This window comes from Podarcis raffonei, chromosome 11, assembly GCF_027172205.1.
Source record: "Podarcis raffonei isolate rPodRaf1 chromosome 11, rPodRaf1.pri, whole genome shotgun sequence".
NCBI lineage: Eukaryota > Metazoa > Chordata > Lepidosauria > Squamata > Lacertidae > Podarcis > Podarcis raffonei.
The window spans coordinates 28,620,654-28,639,182 of record NC_070612.1 but is presented as its reverse complement, the minus strand read 5'-3'; the positions used below and the strand labels follow the sequence as shown (position 1 = coordinate 28,639,182).

The window sequence follows — 18,529 nt, the reverse complement described above, 5'->3', positions numbered from 1 at the left end:
GACCTCCAGAACGAATTAAGTACGTAACCAGAGGTACCACTGTACTTCAAACTGAGTGCCTCTGAAAATCCATAGAGTTCCCATCCAAGTCTTTAAAAAGAAGGCCATAAGACTAAAGCTCTCTTGAGCATGCTTTTATGAACAGCCTGTCCAAAGATTGTGGAGCCTGGGTCAAAGCAGTAGCCTAGGTCAAAATGGCAGTCATTTAACTAAGAGCAAGAAGACCAGGCTCTACTCTGAGCTGGCAGGTTTGTCTGCAAGGCATTTAGGATACTAAAACACACAGGCATACATTCAATGTCACTCAATACACACCACAAAATTATGTCAGCATCCTTAACAGGAAGCAGAGCTGTATGTAAAGTACAGTGTGCAAACACAACCACTGGCATTTTGTAAAATTCCAGCTAACAGAAAATCCTAGACCTGAACCACTATGAATGTTTGCTCCCTATATGTTCTTGCAAAAGAAAGCGCTTCTAGATTCTGCAGAGCTGGGGAACAAAACAGCCTTATTCCTGCCATTGCTATTTGATGATAACCATATGCACAATCAAAATATAGTCTGCTGGTTGTACCAGAGCATTCTTGACTTTATGGAATATTTGATCATGGTCAAATAATACGCTGCAACAGAATAGTCAGGTGGTGTTCCAACCATACAAATATTCAGGTAAAGTAGCAAAAACTCTTGATAAACTTGTTTAGTTGCATCAACAGGACCAAGGCAAGTGTGATATATTGTTGTACTCCATTCAGAAGGCAATTTCTGTGATTGGTAGCAGCAGTCAGAACAGAGTAGCTGAATATCAAACAGCTGCTTACACACTAATTTGGATACCCAGAAAACAGTGCTCATTTATTTGGCACAGCCATTCAATAAATCTAGATTATAAAGTCAAGAAAGGTATACTTTGAAAGCGACATCACCCCACATTCTGGTATTCCAATTAACAACTTAAAACTATGACATAGAGCATGCTAACTGTGGAAAGCACCATTTTGTGTTGTTAGTGCTCGTTATTTGGATTTGGGGTATAGTATAAAAGATCCCCCATTTCCACCTCTTCCTACTACTTTTCTTCTTAAATGTTTCTACCTTGCTTGTGTTGCTCACCACTGTGTATTTCCTCCAGTTACTGAAAAAAAAACTGACTTAGTTGGCTTTTCTTATACTATTTTGTATCACTTATCTATTTTTTCCCCATTTAATCTGCTAGTTGCTCTGGTAAATATAATCAAGGGTACAAGTATAAGTCAGGATATCTGCTTTGCAATGCTATCTTATAAAATAAGCCAAAATGGCCATGCTGGTCTATACAGAAAAAAAGTTTACAGTTGCACAACACTTTTATTAGGACTAATCAACTCACAAAAAATGTGGCACGCTTTTGAGTTCTCTAGAACACTTCATCAGAGATGCAAGAAAGAAATAAAGTAGGGTGTGGTGAGATGGGGGGGGGGAGTAAAAAAAAAGGCTCAGTGTAGCCATAAGGTTAGCTTTGCCTACTCAGCTCTAAGTTGCTGGGAATCACAAGCAGGGAAAGTGTGTTTGTACACGGGACCTGCTTTTGGGTTTCCAAGAGGTAACTGGTTGGTCACTGTGAGAACAGGATGCTGAACCAACAGGACTTTGGCCTGATCCAGCAAGGCTTTTCTTATGTTCAAGATGGTGATATGAATCACAGGCTAGGCTTTATTTTCTCAATGGGAAAAGCAGCCATTACTTCATCCTCCCAGAATCCTAGGTGTGTAGCCTGGTATCATAGCACCTGGGACTTACACAGCATAAGATCTTCATACTGGAAAAAAGTCTACAAGCTGATCTCATAGCTACAATATTGACCCTCGTTTCTGCACCTTTTATTTTCCTCACCCCCACCATGCATATTGGTAGATGAAGAGCTCTGGAGAAAGCTTGCAACATTTCTGTGACTTTTTGGTTGGTACTAATAGCTATAAATACTTGGGATTGAACTGAAAACCTTTTGGATGGAATACATGCTTTCTATCACTGAGACAGAGTCTCTCCTTAAAAATGATTTATAGTTATATCTTAAGTGACAGTGCAACATAGGGCATTTATGAATACAACAGAAAGCATGTATACTTAATTTCCATAATTCTCCTTTTGAGGGGGAACAACTGCAGGAAAGGGTATGTGTGCACTGATATGTAGCCAAGAAAATAATAATTATTAGCCTACCTGTGGATGCACACTCAATATCAGTAATTTATGGCATGCTGATGTTGTAAAAGTACCAAGACCTTCCCAATTTATGTAAGTTGGGATGAAATACAAGTGCTGTAAATGCCTACTGTAAATATTGTTCCAAGAGGAATTGAAAGGCTAAATACAATCCTTAAGCACTAGAGACCCACATTCCCATTGCACGTGTGTCAAACGAGGGTAGCAAATGGAACCCCAACCTTTCATGCCTAGCTCTGAGTTGGGGACAGGATGGGGTCGTCAACTATAACTATAACTGTACTGAGTTTCAGAAACCTCAGCACAGTAACAGAAAAGATTGCCATCCTCTAACCTAGCTCCAAGCTAGAGGGTGAAATAAAGCTATTTTGGACATAGGTGACAAAGGCATGTCAAGAACCTGAGCTGCCTGTCACCAGAATGCGTCCCAATGTTTCTCTCCAAGTCAGGAGGAGAAAGTTGAGGCTAGCTGTTTGGCTGGTGAAGGTGCTTGCAGTACTGTATATTTACTCCATATGCAAGTCCTTATCGTTCCCTCTGACACAGTATAGTCACAAACCACAGTCAAAACAAACACCTCCTTGTAGGGAAGGGAAGCAAGAACTGCAGCTACAAACCACACACACTGACCTAGGATTAAGTTCCAGTGAACATAATGGAATTTATTTCCAAGCAAACATGTATTGGAGAGAAAGGGTTCTAACAAAAGTAAATTCTGAGTGGCTACCAAGGGCAGCCAACATTTTTGGTTCCATGCTGATCACTGCTGGTGCAAGCTTGTATCTGGTTATTTACAAGCTTGTAATAAAATAAAATTACTACAAAATTTGCTCAGGGGAATTTATCCTCTAGATACAGAGTAACAATGATCTAGGCAAGTTCTGTCACCCCTGCAGCCTACAGTACACCAGAAATATGTAACATCTTTATTGTAGCCATATTTACACTGCCCTTCTATTAAATTCCCAGGACAGTTTATATAAAAAGAAATACACATCTGGCTTCAATCTGCTCCTATTTTTCCTGCAACATTATACTGGACTGTAAATATCATTAGAAGAATACGTGTCAAGAAAAACTGATGGAGCTCTACCCAAAGCATGATAACTATATCTACTGCAAACATGCTGAATTAATTCAGTAGGACAAACTGTTTGGTCCCTGATGGGCCTACAAACTGTGCACCTCAGTGTATAGAGTCCCACATAAGGACTCTGATTCATAGAAAGATTTAATCAACACAAGCTATAAAAAACCCTAAATATCCATTTACCTGATTTCATTCCTTCCATCTTTAGAGTTAACACACTTTGAGTTTTTTGTTGTGTGTTTGTGACTCTCTCTAGTGGGCTGCAAATGGTATGAACACAGTTCAAGCACACCTTCAATGACAGCTTCAATACAGTGGTACCTCAGGTTAAGAACTTAATTTGTTCTGGAGGTCTGTTCTTAACCTGAATCTGTTCTTAACCTGAAGACCACTTTAGCTAATGGGGCCTCCTGCTGCCGCCGCGCTGCTGCTGCACGATTTCTGTTCTCATCCTGAAGCACAGTTCTTAACCCAAGGTAATATTTCTGGGTTAGTGGAGTCTGTAACCTGAAGCATATGTAACCTGAAGTGTATGTAACCCGAGGTACCACTGTATCTGCTTTTAACTCATAACATATATTATTCATTTACTTGCCACACACACACACACACCACACACACACACACACACACACACAGCAGCAGCAGCAGCAGCAGCAGCGTTAAGAAATGTATGACTATGAACAACAGGGAATAACAATACATAAAAACTTAACAAATACAGAATACAGCACAATAGATCAGATTACTACATCAACATAGCTGGATACCCCTATAGCAGGGGTTCTTAACCTGTGGTCTATGGACCACTGGTGGTCCATGAACTGGGTACAAAAATGATTTTTTGAATGCAATAAAATAAACTGTATGCAAGGTTTTTGTATGTGTTTATGTGCATTTTTCTGGGGAGGGGGTCCAAAGTTTTAATCAGATTCTCAAAATATGCGACCATAAAAAGTTAAGAAATACTGCACTGCAGCATATAGAAGAACTATAGCTGACTTGTAAAGCAGTATGTCACAAAACTATTTTCTGATTCATGTATCTTTACTTATTTATTGCCATATATCAAAGATGGTCTAATGGTGACTTACAGTTGGGGTGTAGGATGAACAGAACATAGTTGAAAAAATAACCAGAAATAATTTCACAAAAAATTGTAATAAAATCCATCCTCATTTATCTGTCTATCCCTCACCCCAAGCCATGTAACCATATCTGAGAACAAATATATTTGGAATATGACATATTTAATTCCTGAACATATATATAGAACAATTAGAGCGGATTTGTAAAGCAGTATGTCACCAAATGTAGAAAATTGCAGTCCAATCCAAAATCCAGCCTAGTGTTATCAACAGGACTATATCAGATAATTTCTTGCAACTAGATTGTCAAACACTTTTTGCATGCCGTATTCCCTAAATAGGATTCATTTTCCATTTGGAGGAGAGTACCTAAAAGTTTAAAAGGGACGCAGGTGGCGCTGTGGGTTAAATCACTGAGCCTAGGGCTTGCTGATCAGAAGGTCGGCGGTTCAAATCCCCACGACGGGGTGAGCTCCCGTTGCTCGGTCCCAGCTCCTGCCAACCTAGCAGTTAAAAAGCACGCATCGCAAGTAGATAAATAGGTACCACTATGGCGGGAAGGTAAACGGCGTTTTCGTGCGCTGCTCTGGTTCGCCAGAAGCGGCTTAGTCATTCTGGCCACATGACCCGGAAGCTGTACAGCGGCTCCCTTGGCCAGTAAAACAAGATGAGTGCCGCAACCCCAGAGTCGTCCATGACTGGACCTAACGGTCAGGGATTCCTTTACCTTTTAGCTAAAAATTTACAGGATCTTTGTAATAATCCCTATTTTGCAAATATTTAGGATGGTTAAGAAGATTATGAGTGTGCTGAAATGAGCACACAGAGGTAATTTCACCAATATATTAGCTCACCAATATCCAAATTGCTTTTCGCCCTGAACAAATGTTATGATAAACTTTTATGCTTCCTTTCACAAAGATGGGAAATCTTGCATCAAACAAAGGTACTTTTAACTATCTCAGAGATTTTTCTTAAAACTATGGCTGAAAAGAACATGGGAAGAAGAAAGAACCAAAGGAGAGTCCAGAAGAAGCTGAGGCTCACCACAAAATCCTCTAGTTTTATCTTCAAACATGATGGTACTGAAAAGTAGGCAGGCTATACATTTTATGTATAAATACACAATATTATATTCTTGATTAGTTTTTATTAAGAAGAAATGTTTCTCACCTTATGATACAATTTAAAAACAAAAACAAAAGCAGACTAGTCATACTTATTACATTATAGTTGAATATTCAAGTTATGTTTACTAAACGAAATACGTAGAGTTTTTGTTTTGCCACCCTTAAGAACTTAAAAACAGCCATGTGCCAATTCAGAAATATCTGACTTTGCACATATATATATGCAATCTCACAGCTTTGATTAAGCCACATTATTAACGAAAGCTTCAACAGTTGCAATCTAGCCAGCCATCTCAAAGTCAAGGGCTGCGATCCAGAACCTCAGATGCACAACAAGGTTCACATTGCCAATAATGGCAGATGGAGCTCTATGCAGCTCATTCCCCTTTCACAGCTGGCAAAGGGGAAGTCCTTAAGCACACAACTACCTAGATGGATCATATAACCAACTGGGCAGTAAGTGTGCCAGTTTATCCCAAACAAACAGAAATTTTCATTTTTTTAAAAATATATAGCATATCTCCCTAGGATATAAGCTTATTTAGGTAAAGCTCTGTTTAGTTTAACTAAATTTATAATTTTCTAAATTATAAATACATGACTGTGAAACACCAAATTATAAAATATATGCAAGCTGAATATTGCTGTTTTGGCACTGAACGCAGATAAATAACCCAGTTCTCAGGAGCACTTGACTGTATTCTACCCTAAACTGGTTTTCCCATGACACTTGCAACTACAGTGGTACCTCGGGTTACAGACGCTTCAGGTTACAGATTCCACTAACCCAGAAATAGTTCCTCGGGTTAAGAACTTTGCTTCAGGATGAGAACAGAAATCATGCGGTGGCGGTGCTGCAGCAGTGGGAGGCCCCATTAGCTAAAGTGGCACCTCAGGTTAAGAACAGTTTCAGGTTAAGAAAAGACCTCCAGAACGAATTAAGTTCTTAACCCGAGGTACCACTGTAGAGTGAAATTAGGTGCAAGTGATGCAAGCCAACAAAACTCACATAAAAAGATCTGAAATTCACATGTGGTCAGAAAAATAGTCTATGTTGCAACCCTCACAGCAATTATTCAAAAGTTCTGTCAGTGACTCCAACAGGACTACATCAAAGCTGCACCACTAACAGAAACTACCATATTTATTTTACCTTTCTTTTAGCAATTATTTCTCTTCACAATTTACTCACATACAAGTCATATTTTGAAAATTCAATTGAATTTAGAACATTTTAATGGAATGAAATTAGACCTATTATAGTTAATATCAGTTATTAGAGGGTAGTTTATAGGAAAGTTTCAGGCTCAAAACATATTATTATTGTTGCTATTAATTAAATTTCTATACCATCTTTCATCAGAGGATCACAGGGCGGTTTACAATATAAAAACACACACATTTTTTATTTCCTTGAGGTCTATTAACACAAACAAAACAGATAAGAAAAAGTATGAGCGTAACCTTCACAAGGTATCTTATAAGTATAACATTAAATCAGTTCTGCAAGGGACACAAATTACTTGCATAAAAATTGCTAGCGTAAATAGATGACATCTCCTACTTAAGACAAAAATCAGAACTCCCTAGAGAGAAAGAAAACAATTGCTTTAGGAACCCAAAGCAATTAATTGATTGGAAGGGTTGATAGGTAATCAATTTGTAACCTGAATGAGGAACACAAAAAATCTAGACCCATAGAAATGCTTGCTCAATTGTCAGTTTGATCATTCAAGTATTTAGAAATTTTCTAATTTAAGGATTAAAAAAATGTAATCATTAAACTTCAGCAGTGCATAAAAATCTATTAAATTCATAAAATATAAAGCACTGAACTCATCAATATCTAACTTTAAAAATCCAATTTAAGAAATCCTCCAGTTAGCTGAATATTGGGTTGTTTGGATGAATACTAAGAAGGCAGAAACCCATAGGTTAAGTGGGAGGCAGGAGATGGTAGGTAGACACCAGCAGGGGGGTTGGAGTGGGGTAGTGAGATCAAAATGTTGGTTGTCCTGTTTCTATGACAATATTACTTTGCTTTGAAATGCAGAGGGTAAGAATTCCCCCAGTTGTCTAGATTTCATGTTGTGAATATGATAGCAAGCTTTTAAAAACAACAACACAGCGATAGATACCATATAACAAAGCAACAACAACAACAAGAAGAGTTTGGATTTGATATCCCGCCTTTCACTCCCCTTCAGGAGTCTCAAAGCAGCTAACATTCTCCTTTCCCTTCCTCCCCCACAACAAACACTCTGTGAGGTGAGTGGGGCTGAGAGACTTCACAGAAGTATTAGTGGCCCAAGGTCACCCAGCAGCTGCATGTGGAGGAGCGGAGACGCGAACCTGGTTCCCCAGATTACGAGACTACCGCTCTTAACTACTACACCACACTGGCTCTAGTCAGTTTGTTATAAAATTTTACCTTCTAATAATTCCACAGCACAGGTTCTGTAGGTTAGTGATGAGGAATTTATAGCCTAGGAGGCTCCCAGAAAAAAATCAAGCTACCCTATGGTTATTGAAAGCCCACTTTTTGCTCTCTAGACCACTCCTATGGAATTTCTTCCTCTTTGAGGGGGAAAAAATGTGACTGCTACATGGTGAGCCTCGGGGGAACAAACTTTGCAGTGGGCCAGTAGGGGCAGGGGAAGACCCCATGAGGGAGGACAGAAAGTGGGAAAGAAAAAACAGAAATGGAGTGGAGAGAGGGAGAGAGGGGGGAGAGAGAGAGAAAGCTGCAGAATCCTGCAAACTCCATCCACTTTAGCCCTGCCTACTGCTGGTGTCATACAGGTTCCCAGCATACTACACCTGAGGAAAGGAGGACCACAACAGAAGAAAGGTTCTCCACCCTTGCTGGAGAAAGGCAGTCACCTGCTGCTGGTATGCAAGCTCCATAACAAAGCAACTTAGAAGTGTGTGATAAATTTGGAACCTGATGACCCAGCTGGCTAACCATGTCCTTACAACAGTTTTAAAAAGTCCTCAAGGGGCCAACGGGGGGGGGGCGTGGTCCGACAAGGGGAGGTCTTGCTGTCTGGGCAGTCCAGGATCTCCATACACACTACCTAGGCTTGTACCTTGGAGAGGTCACTTCAGAGGCACACTCCTCTGTCTCTTGAGACAGATGGACGCTAACAACTCTATCACTGGTTTTTCTTACACCTATTCAGTTTCTGTTTGTGTATTTCAAATCCCAAATAACTACCTATTTTAGCAGCTGTTATATTCACCAAAAACGTATCACTATCTGCAACTGTAACTTTATGACAGTAAGGGAGGGAAGAAACAGTGTTCCTCAGCCAAAACAGCAATACAGGGGCCTGGTTGGAACCCTACTGTGCGCAACACATTCTTCACGCAGGCCTTCTAAATACCAAAATAGGGGAGGAGGCTTAAGAGTCATGGTGGCTCCAACGTAAGATTAACATATGGTTTCTGCTGAATTTTGAGGGCTATAGCATCTATTTTCACCAACTATTAGTGTTCAGTAAATTGTTTCAGATTAGGAAAGTCATTTTATTCAGGCTTTTTGGAGAGCTTGTACTTTTTAAAAAATAAAATAAAATAAAAAATATTAACAAGCTATGTCAAACTTGGCACTGTGGTTGTTTATAAAACAGCAGCAATGTGTCAGAGCCACAGGCAAGAGAACAAACTTGGGAAGATTCAACAGTTTTGGAAAGGTGGTTTCTAAAAAGGACTGCCTTACCAAAAAATCAATACACTTCTCCCATAGGTTCATGATGCAAAATTCTATAATCAAGGCTTGTAGATTTGTAATTATGGTATGTCAGCTACATTTAAACAAGAGTGTTAAAAGATTGTTAAAGTTAAACTAACACAATTGCAATGTGAATTGTCTTAGTCTCATTCTAATCTACTGGTGTCACTTTCATTTAATCAGAGGGAAACTATGGGCAAATGTCAGTGCTATTTTCACATGCCCCAACATACTGTGTTCACAGCAGTTTTTAAAGCCACTACAATTTTGAAACAGCTAAAGAATAACCATTTCAGAAAATTCATTTATTTGCACATATATTGCTTAAGCTTGAATTTAACTAAGGCAGATTCAAATAGAGACAACAGCTTTTATGTCAGCCTAGCAAAAATATTACAATAATTGCAGTAACTGTACATAGGTAACTTTTAACAAAGGCTAGCTATGAGACTTATGGAGACAATCTGTGAATATATGTCTCAATCACAATTTAGCATCTGCATAATAGAGGTTCAAGTGCCCCTTCAATGACAATAATGTAATATCCGGTTCAGATATGGGTGAAGCATAACTTTGTGGCTGCTGTACTGAAATTTACCCTTTACGCACAAAAACACCTGAAGTATGTGTGCAATCTATCACTGTGGAAGAACACACAGAGACTTCTAAAAGTGAATGAAATCAAATTTAAACTAGTGTTTTTAAAATGTTTGTTAAATTTTAGGAGGGGTGCTAGCTCTACTGATGTTTGCCACTTGGTTGCGTGTGTGTTTTAAAGACAGACAAGTATCTGTGCTAGAGAGATGGCAAGAGTGCACTCAGCCCCAAGCTCACCAAGGCCTTTATTATTTTTTAACACTAATAGGGTGGCAAAATACCCCACGTATTGCACATCCAGAGATTAGCCAGCCCTTGCCAGCAGACTCACAATCTCATAGACATGATACAAAAGGATTAGGGAATGAAAAAGCAAGCAAGCATTGGAGCAGGTGAACATTCACTAGCTGATGGATGGAACCAGGTTCGTATGCCCCTTACCATGATGATCTCCTGAAAGAGGGCATAGCCTCCGAGCAGCCCATAGGTCATCTGGCTGGTGGCAGAGGCCAGACTGTACCTCCTTTCGGCTCAGTAGTCCCAGGTAACTGGCGGCTGAAACACAGTGCTCTTTCACACAAAGAGAAATAACAAGTTCTCTGTTGTTGCTTCTACTCTGGAAGATAATCGCCAAAACGGAATGTCGAGTTGCCACTGGCACCTCTTAGACTACATAATTGTCCAAGCTGAAGATCGCCATGATGTGCTCCTTACCAGAGCTATGATGAGTGACAACAACTGCTGGAAAGATCACTGATTAATATGTTCCACAATGGCTATTAAGATTATACCTTAATGCAGGCTTCAAGTAAAGAAACCAAGGCACAAAATGAATACTCAAGCCCTTCAAGATCCTATTAAGCAGGACTGCCTCCAAATGACTCTTAAGGACCATCTGCTTTTGGAGTTCCCTGATAACATCGAGGAACACTGGACCAAGTTAAAACATCCATTATTGCTGCCTGCAAACAAACTATTGGATACCAAACCATGAAACACCAGGACTGGTTTGATGAGAATGATAGTGAGATTGAGTCTGAATGCATTATTGAAAAGAAAAGGAAGGCCTTTCAGATCTGGCAAAGATATAGAAACTGCACCACTAAGAAAAAATCCTATGCCAACGTTAAGGCTGAGGTTCAAAGAAGAACCAGAGAGCTAAAGAACACCTGGTGGATATAAAAAAGCTCAAGAGACCAGCACTTATCTGACACTCATGATGCACATAGTTTCTTTAAAGCCACAAAGACCATCTATGGGCCAATAAATTATGGCATATGCCCCCTACACTCAACAGGCAGTACCACACTTCTAAAAGATAAATAAGCTATTGCACTGCGCTGGAAAGAACATTGCAAACATCTCCTTAACTTCTCACAAATTCCGCAAAAACAAATTAGAGATGAGCTTGCAGTATCTCCAAATCTGAGCGTTGTATACAGGTATTAACCAAACGAAAAACAACAAAGCCAGTGGACCTTATGGAATACCTGCCGAAGTCTTTAAAGTGGGTGGAAGGTGGAATTGAACTTACATAACAACTTCACAAGCTCATCAAAAAAATCTGGGAGAAAGAGGAGATCCCAGCAGACTTTAGGGGTGCCAAAATTATCAACCTTTTTTAAAAAGGTGACAGAATGGATTGTGGAAACTATTGAGGCATCTCTTTATTAGCTGCAACCAGCAAAATTCTTGCAAAGATCTTAGCAAATAGTCTCCTAACTATATCCAAGGCTACGCTTCCTGAATCCCCCTTCTAGGGGGACAGTGAATATGATTTTCACTGCTGTTCAAGAAAAATGCAGAGAGCAAAACCAACCCCTGTATATAGCATTTATTGACCTTCAACACTGTAATCGTAATGCCCTGTGGACTGTCCTTCTGAAAATCAGCTGCCTAGATAAATTTGTGAACAACCTTCGCTCCTCCATGATAATATGACAGCAACAATTGCAGATAACAATGGCTATCAAAGCAAACCATTCACAGTAGGATCAGGTATTAAACAGGGTTGTGTTATTGCCCCAACTCTATTATTTTCATTGCCATGATCCTATACATTGTTGAAGGCAAACTCCCCACTGGGGTAGGAATCAGGTATCAAACAGATGGAAAGCTGTTTAGGCTGAAAGCAAAGAGTAAGGTCACCATAACTTCCATCATAGAGCTTCAGTATGCTGATGACAATGTAGTGTGGGCACACTCAAATGATGACCTCCAAACCATCCTAAATATCTTTGCAGAAGCTTACGAAAAACTTGGCCTATCGCTCAACATCCAAAAAACCAAAGTGCTGCACCAACAAACACAAAACAACCCCTCTGCAGAACCACAAATCCAACTCAATGGTGTAACGTTGGAAAGTGCTGATCACTTCTCCTACCTGGGCAGCTATCTTTCCACAAGGACCAACATTGATGCCAAAATCCAGCATCGCCTGAGCTCTGCAAGTGCAGCTTTCTTCTGATTGCAGAGTGTTTGACATTCACAGGGAAATCAAAATGCTTGTTTACAAATCTATTGTACTGCCAACCTTACTGTATGCTTGTGAAACAAGGACCACTTATAAATACCATCTCTAACTCCTCAAAAGATTCCATCAACGGTGTCTCCGAAAATTTTTACACATCACTTGGGAAGACAGGCGAACTAATGCCAGTGTACTGGAAGAAGCAAAGATCACCAGTGTTGAAGCAATGATTCTGCAACATCAACTTCGTTGAACTGGTCATGTTGTTCGGATGCCTGATTATCATATTCCAAAGCAACTACTCTATTCCGAACTTCAAAATGGAAAGCGTAATGCTGGTGGTCAACAAAAGAGGTTTAAAGACTCTCTCAAGGCAAATCTAAAAAAATGTAGCATAAATGCCAACAACTGGGAAATACAGGCTCCAACTCCAACTCAGGACGAAAGGGAGAAACGTGCTAAGAGGAAGGTACGTTTGGCAAACCTTCACCATGATCTACTCCCGCCTGGAAACTTATGTCCCCACCATGAAAAGACGTGTGGGTCCAGAATTGGCCTCCACAGTCACTTACAGACTTACTGTTAAGACCGTGTTCATGGAAGCCAATCTTACTCAGCTACAAGTGATCACCAAAGAAGAAGAAGGTGGCTACCTTTTCCTTCCTTGAAAAGTACATAAATCTGAAGGTGAGTGTTGGAAGAGTGGCACTCATTCCCATTTCCTCTTTCAGCTCTGTGTTTCTTAAGGTTCTGATTGGCAACTTAAGACTCAGGGGGTGGGGGGAAGAGGACAGAATATGAGAGAGACGTTTAGCATGTGAACACTCACAAATACCCCCCCAAGCCAGTAAAGTGGAACCCCTTTCAGTTGCATAATTTTTCATATGTCCTCACCCCTACTTTCCACCATCAGATTGCAGATGACTACTGTCTCCACTGACTGAAAAGTAGAAATCACAGATATGGTGCTTTTCAGCACTGTCAAGGTACAAAATAATGAATCCAATGCACCTCAAATCAACCCTCAGATTGAAATATGTGTTCTGTGATTTGTGGTGGTGGTTTTACTGTCACCCTATACAGGGAACTTGAATATACTGAAGAATGCTTAATAAGATCTAAAGCCCACCTTAAAACTAAAACCAGGAGTGACTGAATTTTCAAAAATCAATACTTTAAACAACTCATATTTTAATACCATGCATTTTTATTAGATATGCAAGAACTATCAGAAGTTCTCAGACTGAACTTGCAAATCTTATTTACACTTACTTTGAAGTGAACCACCAGGGGATTTAATTCCAAGTAGTTATGAATAGAACTGCACTTCTCAAAATGTTTCAAAATTCAATCATTGTCCCATCAGACACACAAACTCTTGAGCATTAAGCAAAATACTTAGCCACTTTTTACCAGTCTAGAAAAAGAACGGTGAACTAATACTAGCTTCTCAAATTAGTTTTGTGAAGGTCATGTAATCTTTTAAAAATACAATTAAAATACATTTTTAATGCAAAGCTATTATTGATGTATTTTATGTTAAAGTAATACATAAGTTTAGATTTGATATGAAAATAAATATTGCATTTATTTCAATTTTGCTGATCTCATCAGGAAATAAAAGTGTGGAGGCTGGACCTGGTCACATGTCAGCCAGCTCACTTTATATAGTAGGCCACATTCCAGTCATGCAGAAGTCAGGTTTCTACCAACCCTCCCATCTCCTCATCCAAGCAAGCAAGAAATGATCACAATACAAGGACATATTTCAGTCAAGCAAAAGCTCTTAAAGAGAGTAGAGAGCAGGGTGGTGAAGTGTGGGGAGCTACAGAAAATGCTAAAGGGATGGAGGACCACAGTCACACACAGAGAGAGACCCAAGCCCAAGGTTCTTCACCCTTATCTTAACAGTATCTTGAAGGGAGAGGAGAGTTCAGTGTATGTGCTTCATGAGGAGAAAAACCTCTGTCTCCTAAACTACACAGGAAGGTAAGAAAAAAGATCATATATTCACTGTTCACACCCTACTACTCCTACTGTATATAAGGCACTCAGGTTTGGGACCAGTATTATGTAGGTCAGTGGACAAAGGTTTCAGGATGGTTGGATTAAAAAAAAATGTCCTAAGCCATATCTTGAAACTTTTACCCTTGTGGGATGAAGACAGGATTATAAGACTCCTATTTCAGGCTAGTTGGCATCCCAATGAAGAACATTCCTGTCAAGGGCTGGGCTTAACATTTTGCTGCAGGTCTCCACTTGTAATTTTATCAGACACAATATGTTAAATAAACACTTTGCTCAGAGATTAGAAGCCCAGTTCACATACTAAAAAGAGTGTCAAGTAAGTATTTTAAAATTAAAAGAAAAAACTTTATTATAGTCTAATAGGTCTCAAATTCTATTCTTAAATGAAAGGACATGTGGCAATCTTAATAGAATGCTAGCTGTTCTCTTGCAGTCAAAGCTACTTGAGCAGCATCAAGTTGGTTTAGTGGAGACAGGTACATTTTCACAGGTACTTGTGACAGTAGACTGGCCATTGGGTTTTACATAAACAATTTAATTACATGACTGGGCCTTCAGCCAGTCTTCAGAAAGTTGACTCAAACTGGAAACAAAGTCTGAACCAAAGGCAGAGAGATCTGCATGAGTCAAGAGCTTAGGTAATCAGTGTCTCCCACATTTCAGAATTGTGTTTATTAGATTAAAATCTCAAGAACTGACCCACCCACCCAATTGCTAGCATACAAAAGAAGTTGCAGCCAGTGATTTCTGTTCTTTGCCACTTTAGGGTTTCAAAAACAGTGAATGTTCATTACTTTTCTATGAAGTTGTGATACTCTGAATGGGAAGACAGGACATTGCCTCTTGTCAAATTCCCCCAGTATTTACCTAGACACATGCAATCAATATTAATCTAGACTATTATTAGTCTAGATTGATTAATATTAACCAATACTAATATTAATCAATCTAGACTAATAGCCCTATAATAAATCCTATAATAAATCTAACTACCTATCAATGTATCCATCAGGATAGACCCAATTCACACATGCATCGCTAGATAATATATAAATGATACCTTGATGCTACAATGATATAGGACTATGTAAGTAAAAAGTCATTAGAAAAGAAGGAATGTTTGCCACATGATGTAGTGATTGTGAGCAAGAATCAGGGGTGGATGGCCATTATACCATGTTAAGTAATCCAGATCAAGATGTGCATTCTTAAGCATTCCTTGCAAGCACTCTAGTGTTCTTGCACAACACCCTTCTTTAACCCAGATTACTCACCTTGAGGTAACTTGTGCCCTTTGATTCATCTACACAACCATTAACCCAATTTAAATCATCCATCTTTAAGAAATATACTGTAGTTCGTTTGTTTTGTTTTGAAATAAAAGCACTTGGACCATTCTTTCAGTTAAAATCTGCACACTATACTGCTTACAACGTTTGGTATCTGGCCACACTAAGAAGTGCTTTTAAATACTCATTGTGCTGCGTCTCTTAAGAAATATGCATTTAAGGCAGTGCTTCATTTCTAAACTGCCAGGAATCAAAATTGCTTGGAAGCCACAGCACTGACCTAGAGTCCATATCGCCTAATCCTACACACCTGCAGGGTTATGTGTATGAGAGGGTGGGGAGAGGGGGGGAAGAAACAACTCATAAGCTAAGTGCCATTACTGTTTATCCTACGTTGAGAACCTTACTCCAGGGGCTGAGCCTTAAGCTCAAGACCAATACTGAGAAAGAGGGCAGTGGAGTAGAGTGGCCAGAGCCAGGTTTCCCATAAGCATGCGGTTGGCCACTGTGGGAACAGGGTGCTGGACTAGACGGGCAATGGCCTGATCCAGTGCTGCTCTTATGTTATTATGGAGTGATACAGGTTCCATCATCTGAAGGCAGCCCTGTTCAGGGAAGTTTTTTAATATTTGTTGTTTTAAATATTCTGTTGGGAGCTGCCCAGAGGGGCTGGGGAAACCTAGCCAGATGGGCGGGGTATAAATATATTATTATTATTATTATTATTATTATTATTATTATTATTATTACTATTACTATTACTATTATGATTACTATTATTACCCCACCCAGCCCACTGGATGGTCACTCCCCGCCTAACGCACCTCACAAGGCCGTTGCGGGGATCAAACAGACCGAGTACGTTGCTCTTCCGGGTTCCTTGGATGAATAACGAAATATCACATACGCACACTTTCTCTCTCTCACACCCCCCCCTTTACAGATGTATACAGCACTGGCCTTGCACTGACGTTCATCAACGTGAGGCACCTAGGCGCTCCCTCAGGGACGTGCGCCTCCTTCGCCACTCACCCCACCTCAGCCGCTCAGCCTTTGGCCAAAGGCAACTGACCACCCGGTCCCAGGCTCCACAGACCCGGCCCGCCAGGTGGCCGAGGCCCAGACCCTCGCATACTCACCGCTTCACTACGCCCGTTTTAATTTTGATCTGCCGGACGCGAGGGTCTGCCATGGCGCGGGCTCTGTGGGTGGTGGAGGCGGCGGCGGCGGTAGCGGCGGCGGCGGTTGGCAGGGGCGGGAGCAGCACGCCAACCGAAAAGACAACAACGGCTACGCAGCGAGGCCAGCGGATCGCGCAAAAAGTACGCATGCGCGAAACGCCGCCTCGCTCCCGACGTAAACTCCGCCCCGTAGTGGACTGTACCATTAGGGTGTATAGGGGGGAGAGTGGACAGTTAAAGGACGGGTTCATAATTTAGGGCGGGAAATACGTGGAGCTGTTTCGCTGCTTCAAGTCCTATCATGTCCATAGATGAGGAAAGAGGCTATAATCGCTGTTTTTCCCCGCCACAAATTTGCTATGGCAGTTTGCTATGGCTGGAGGAGAAGGAGCGTTAGTCAACGCGTGCCTGAAAGGCCACCTCACGGTACAAACTCCCCATACAAACGTAGCGCTTTCTCTTGTTTTTTCTCTTGTTTTCCGTTATGCTTTGTGATGTTCTGACGTTAATAACCTTGTCGCCGCCCACAGTGAGGGTTCTGACACACCACGTTAAAAAAAAAGTTCATAAGTTTATTGTTTTAGCCAAACGCCATGACAAAATTGGGGCAGTAGTATTAATAAAATAATGCAGAACTCTACTTCCATAATGTAAGTAGACACCCAGGATTTAAGAGAGAATGCAGCTTCAATTCCAAAAGTGCAAGTTCGTTCCTTACCAGGATCCAAAATGCTTTCAGGTGTACTGTTGTTGCTCAGGGGTATTTTTTCCAAATTCTCAAAGCTACATTCATACAAATAGTTACTTCAGTTTAGAAACCCACTGCAAGTTCCTTAAGACTCTTTAATTCCTGGACAATTCACACTGAAATTGTGTGAGTCACTAGTAGGCCTCACACAATGCAATCCTGTCTATGTTTACTTGGAAGTAACTCCCACTATGTTCAGTAAAACTAGCTCCCAGGTAATGTGTGTAGGATTGCAACTATGCAGAGCATTCCTGCACAGTGCTCTGCTAATGTGGGAGCCAACCTACACTGTTGCACGTTGGCACAAATTAACAGTAGGATTGTAGAGTACCTTGAATGAATGAGGCAACAGGTATCCATTCGTAAGAAACTATGTATCTGTAGTGACCTCTTCTTACAAAAGCCACCACTTTTTGTTTGGAAATGGTATTTCCAGCTTATACCTTTCCTGTGCTCACAATAGGCTAAGGCCATTTTTAATGGGGAGAAATACAGGATGGCATTCTGATGGCACCAGTGTTGGGTGAAAGCTGGAAAAAAGGTGAACCCCACTTTCACAACAAACTCCCATCTAGAAGTACCCCCAGAGTCCATCAAATGTCCAGCAAACAACTATGAAAGCCTAAAAGCACAGCTGTACAAATAAAAGGCAGGACTTCAAATCCCACCTCAGTAAAAAAGGCCACAATGTTGCCCTTCAAATTAAGGACCAAAGGTCCATGTAAAGAGAAAAGGTTTGGGCCAGTGCCTAAAACTAGATAACTATGGTGCCAAGTATGCCTCTATGGGGAAAGCTTCCCATAAGCGTAAGGCCACCACTGAAAAGGACATGAGGGCAAGAGTCTTTCGCCTTGTTGTTCAGAAACATGCTACTTCTGTTCTTGGAGCATTAATGACTAAGATCCATTGATAACCTTATATTCCATGAATTTGCTTAATTCCCTGCTTTACAGTATTGTTGTAACA

At 40.4% G+C, this 18,529-nt stretch overlaps 1 protein-coding gene and 1 long non-coding RNA gene across 5 annotated transcripts in view; one reads left to right on the top strand and one right to left on the bottom strand.

Moving 5' to 3' along the window:
• TBCA (tubulin folding cofactor A) overlaps positions 1-17,036 on the bottom strand; it is a 30,403-nt gene extending 13,367 nt beyond the window's left edge. The window contains exon 1 of the mRNA XM_053407899.1: positions 16,774-17,036. Coding sequence (XP_053263874.1) covers positions 16,774-17,021 — 248 coding nt within the window. The 5' untranslated portion in view covers positions 17,022-17,036. The remainder of the gene's footprint in view (positions 1-16,773) is intronic.
• A 95-nt stretch (positions 17,037-17,131) lies between these two features.
• LOC128423123 (uncharacterized) overlaps positions 17,132-18,529 on the top strand; it is a 39,205-nt gene continuing 37,807 nt past the window's right edge. For all 4 annotated transcript variants that reach the window (XR_008332682.1, XR_008332681.1, XR_008332680.1 and 1 more), the window contains exon 1: positions 17,132-17,241. This is a non-coding gene — a long non-coding RNA (uncharacterized LOC128423123). The remainder of the gene's footprint in view (positions 17,242-18,529) is intronic.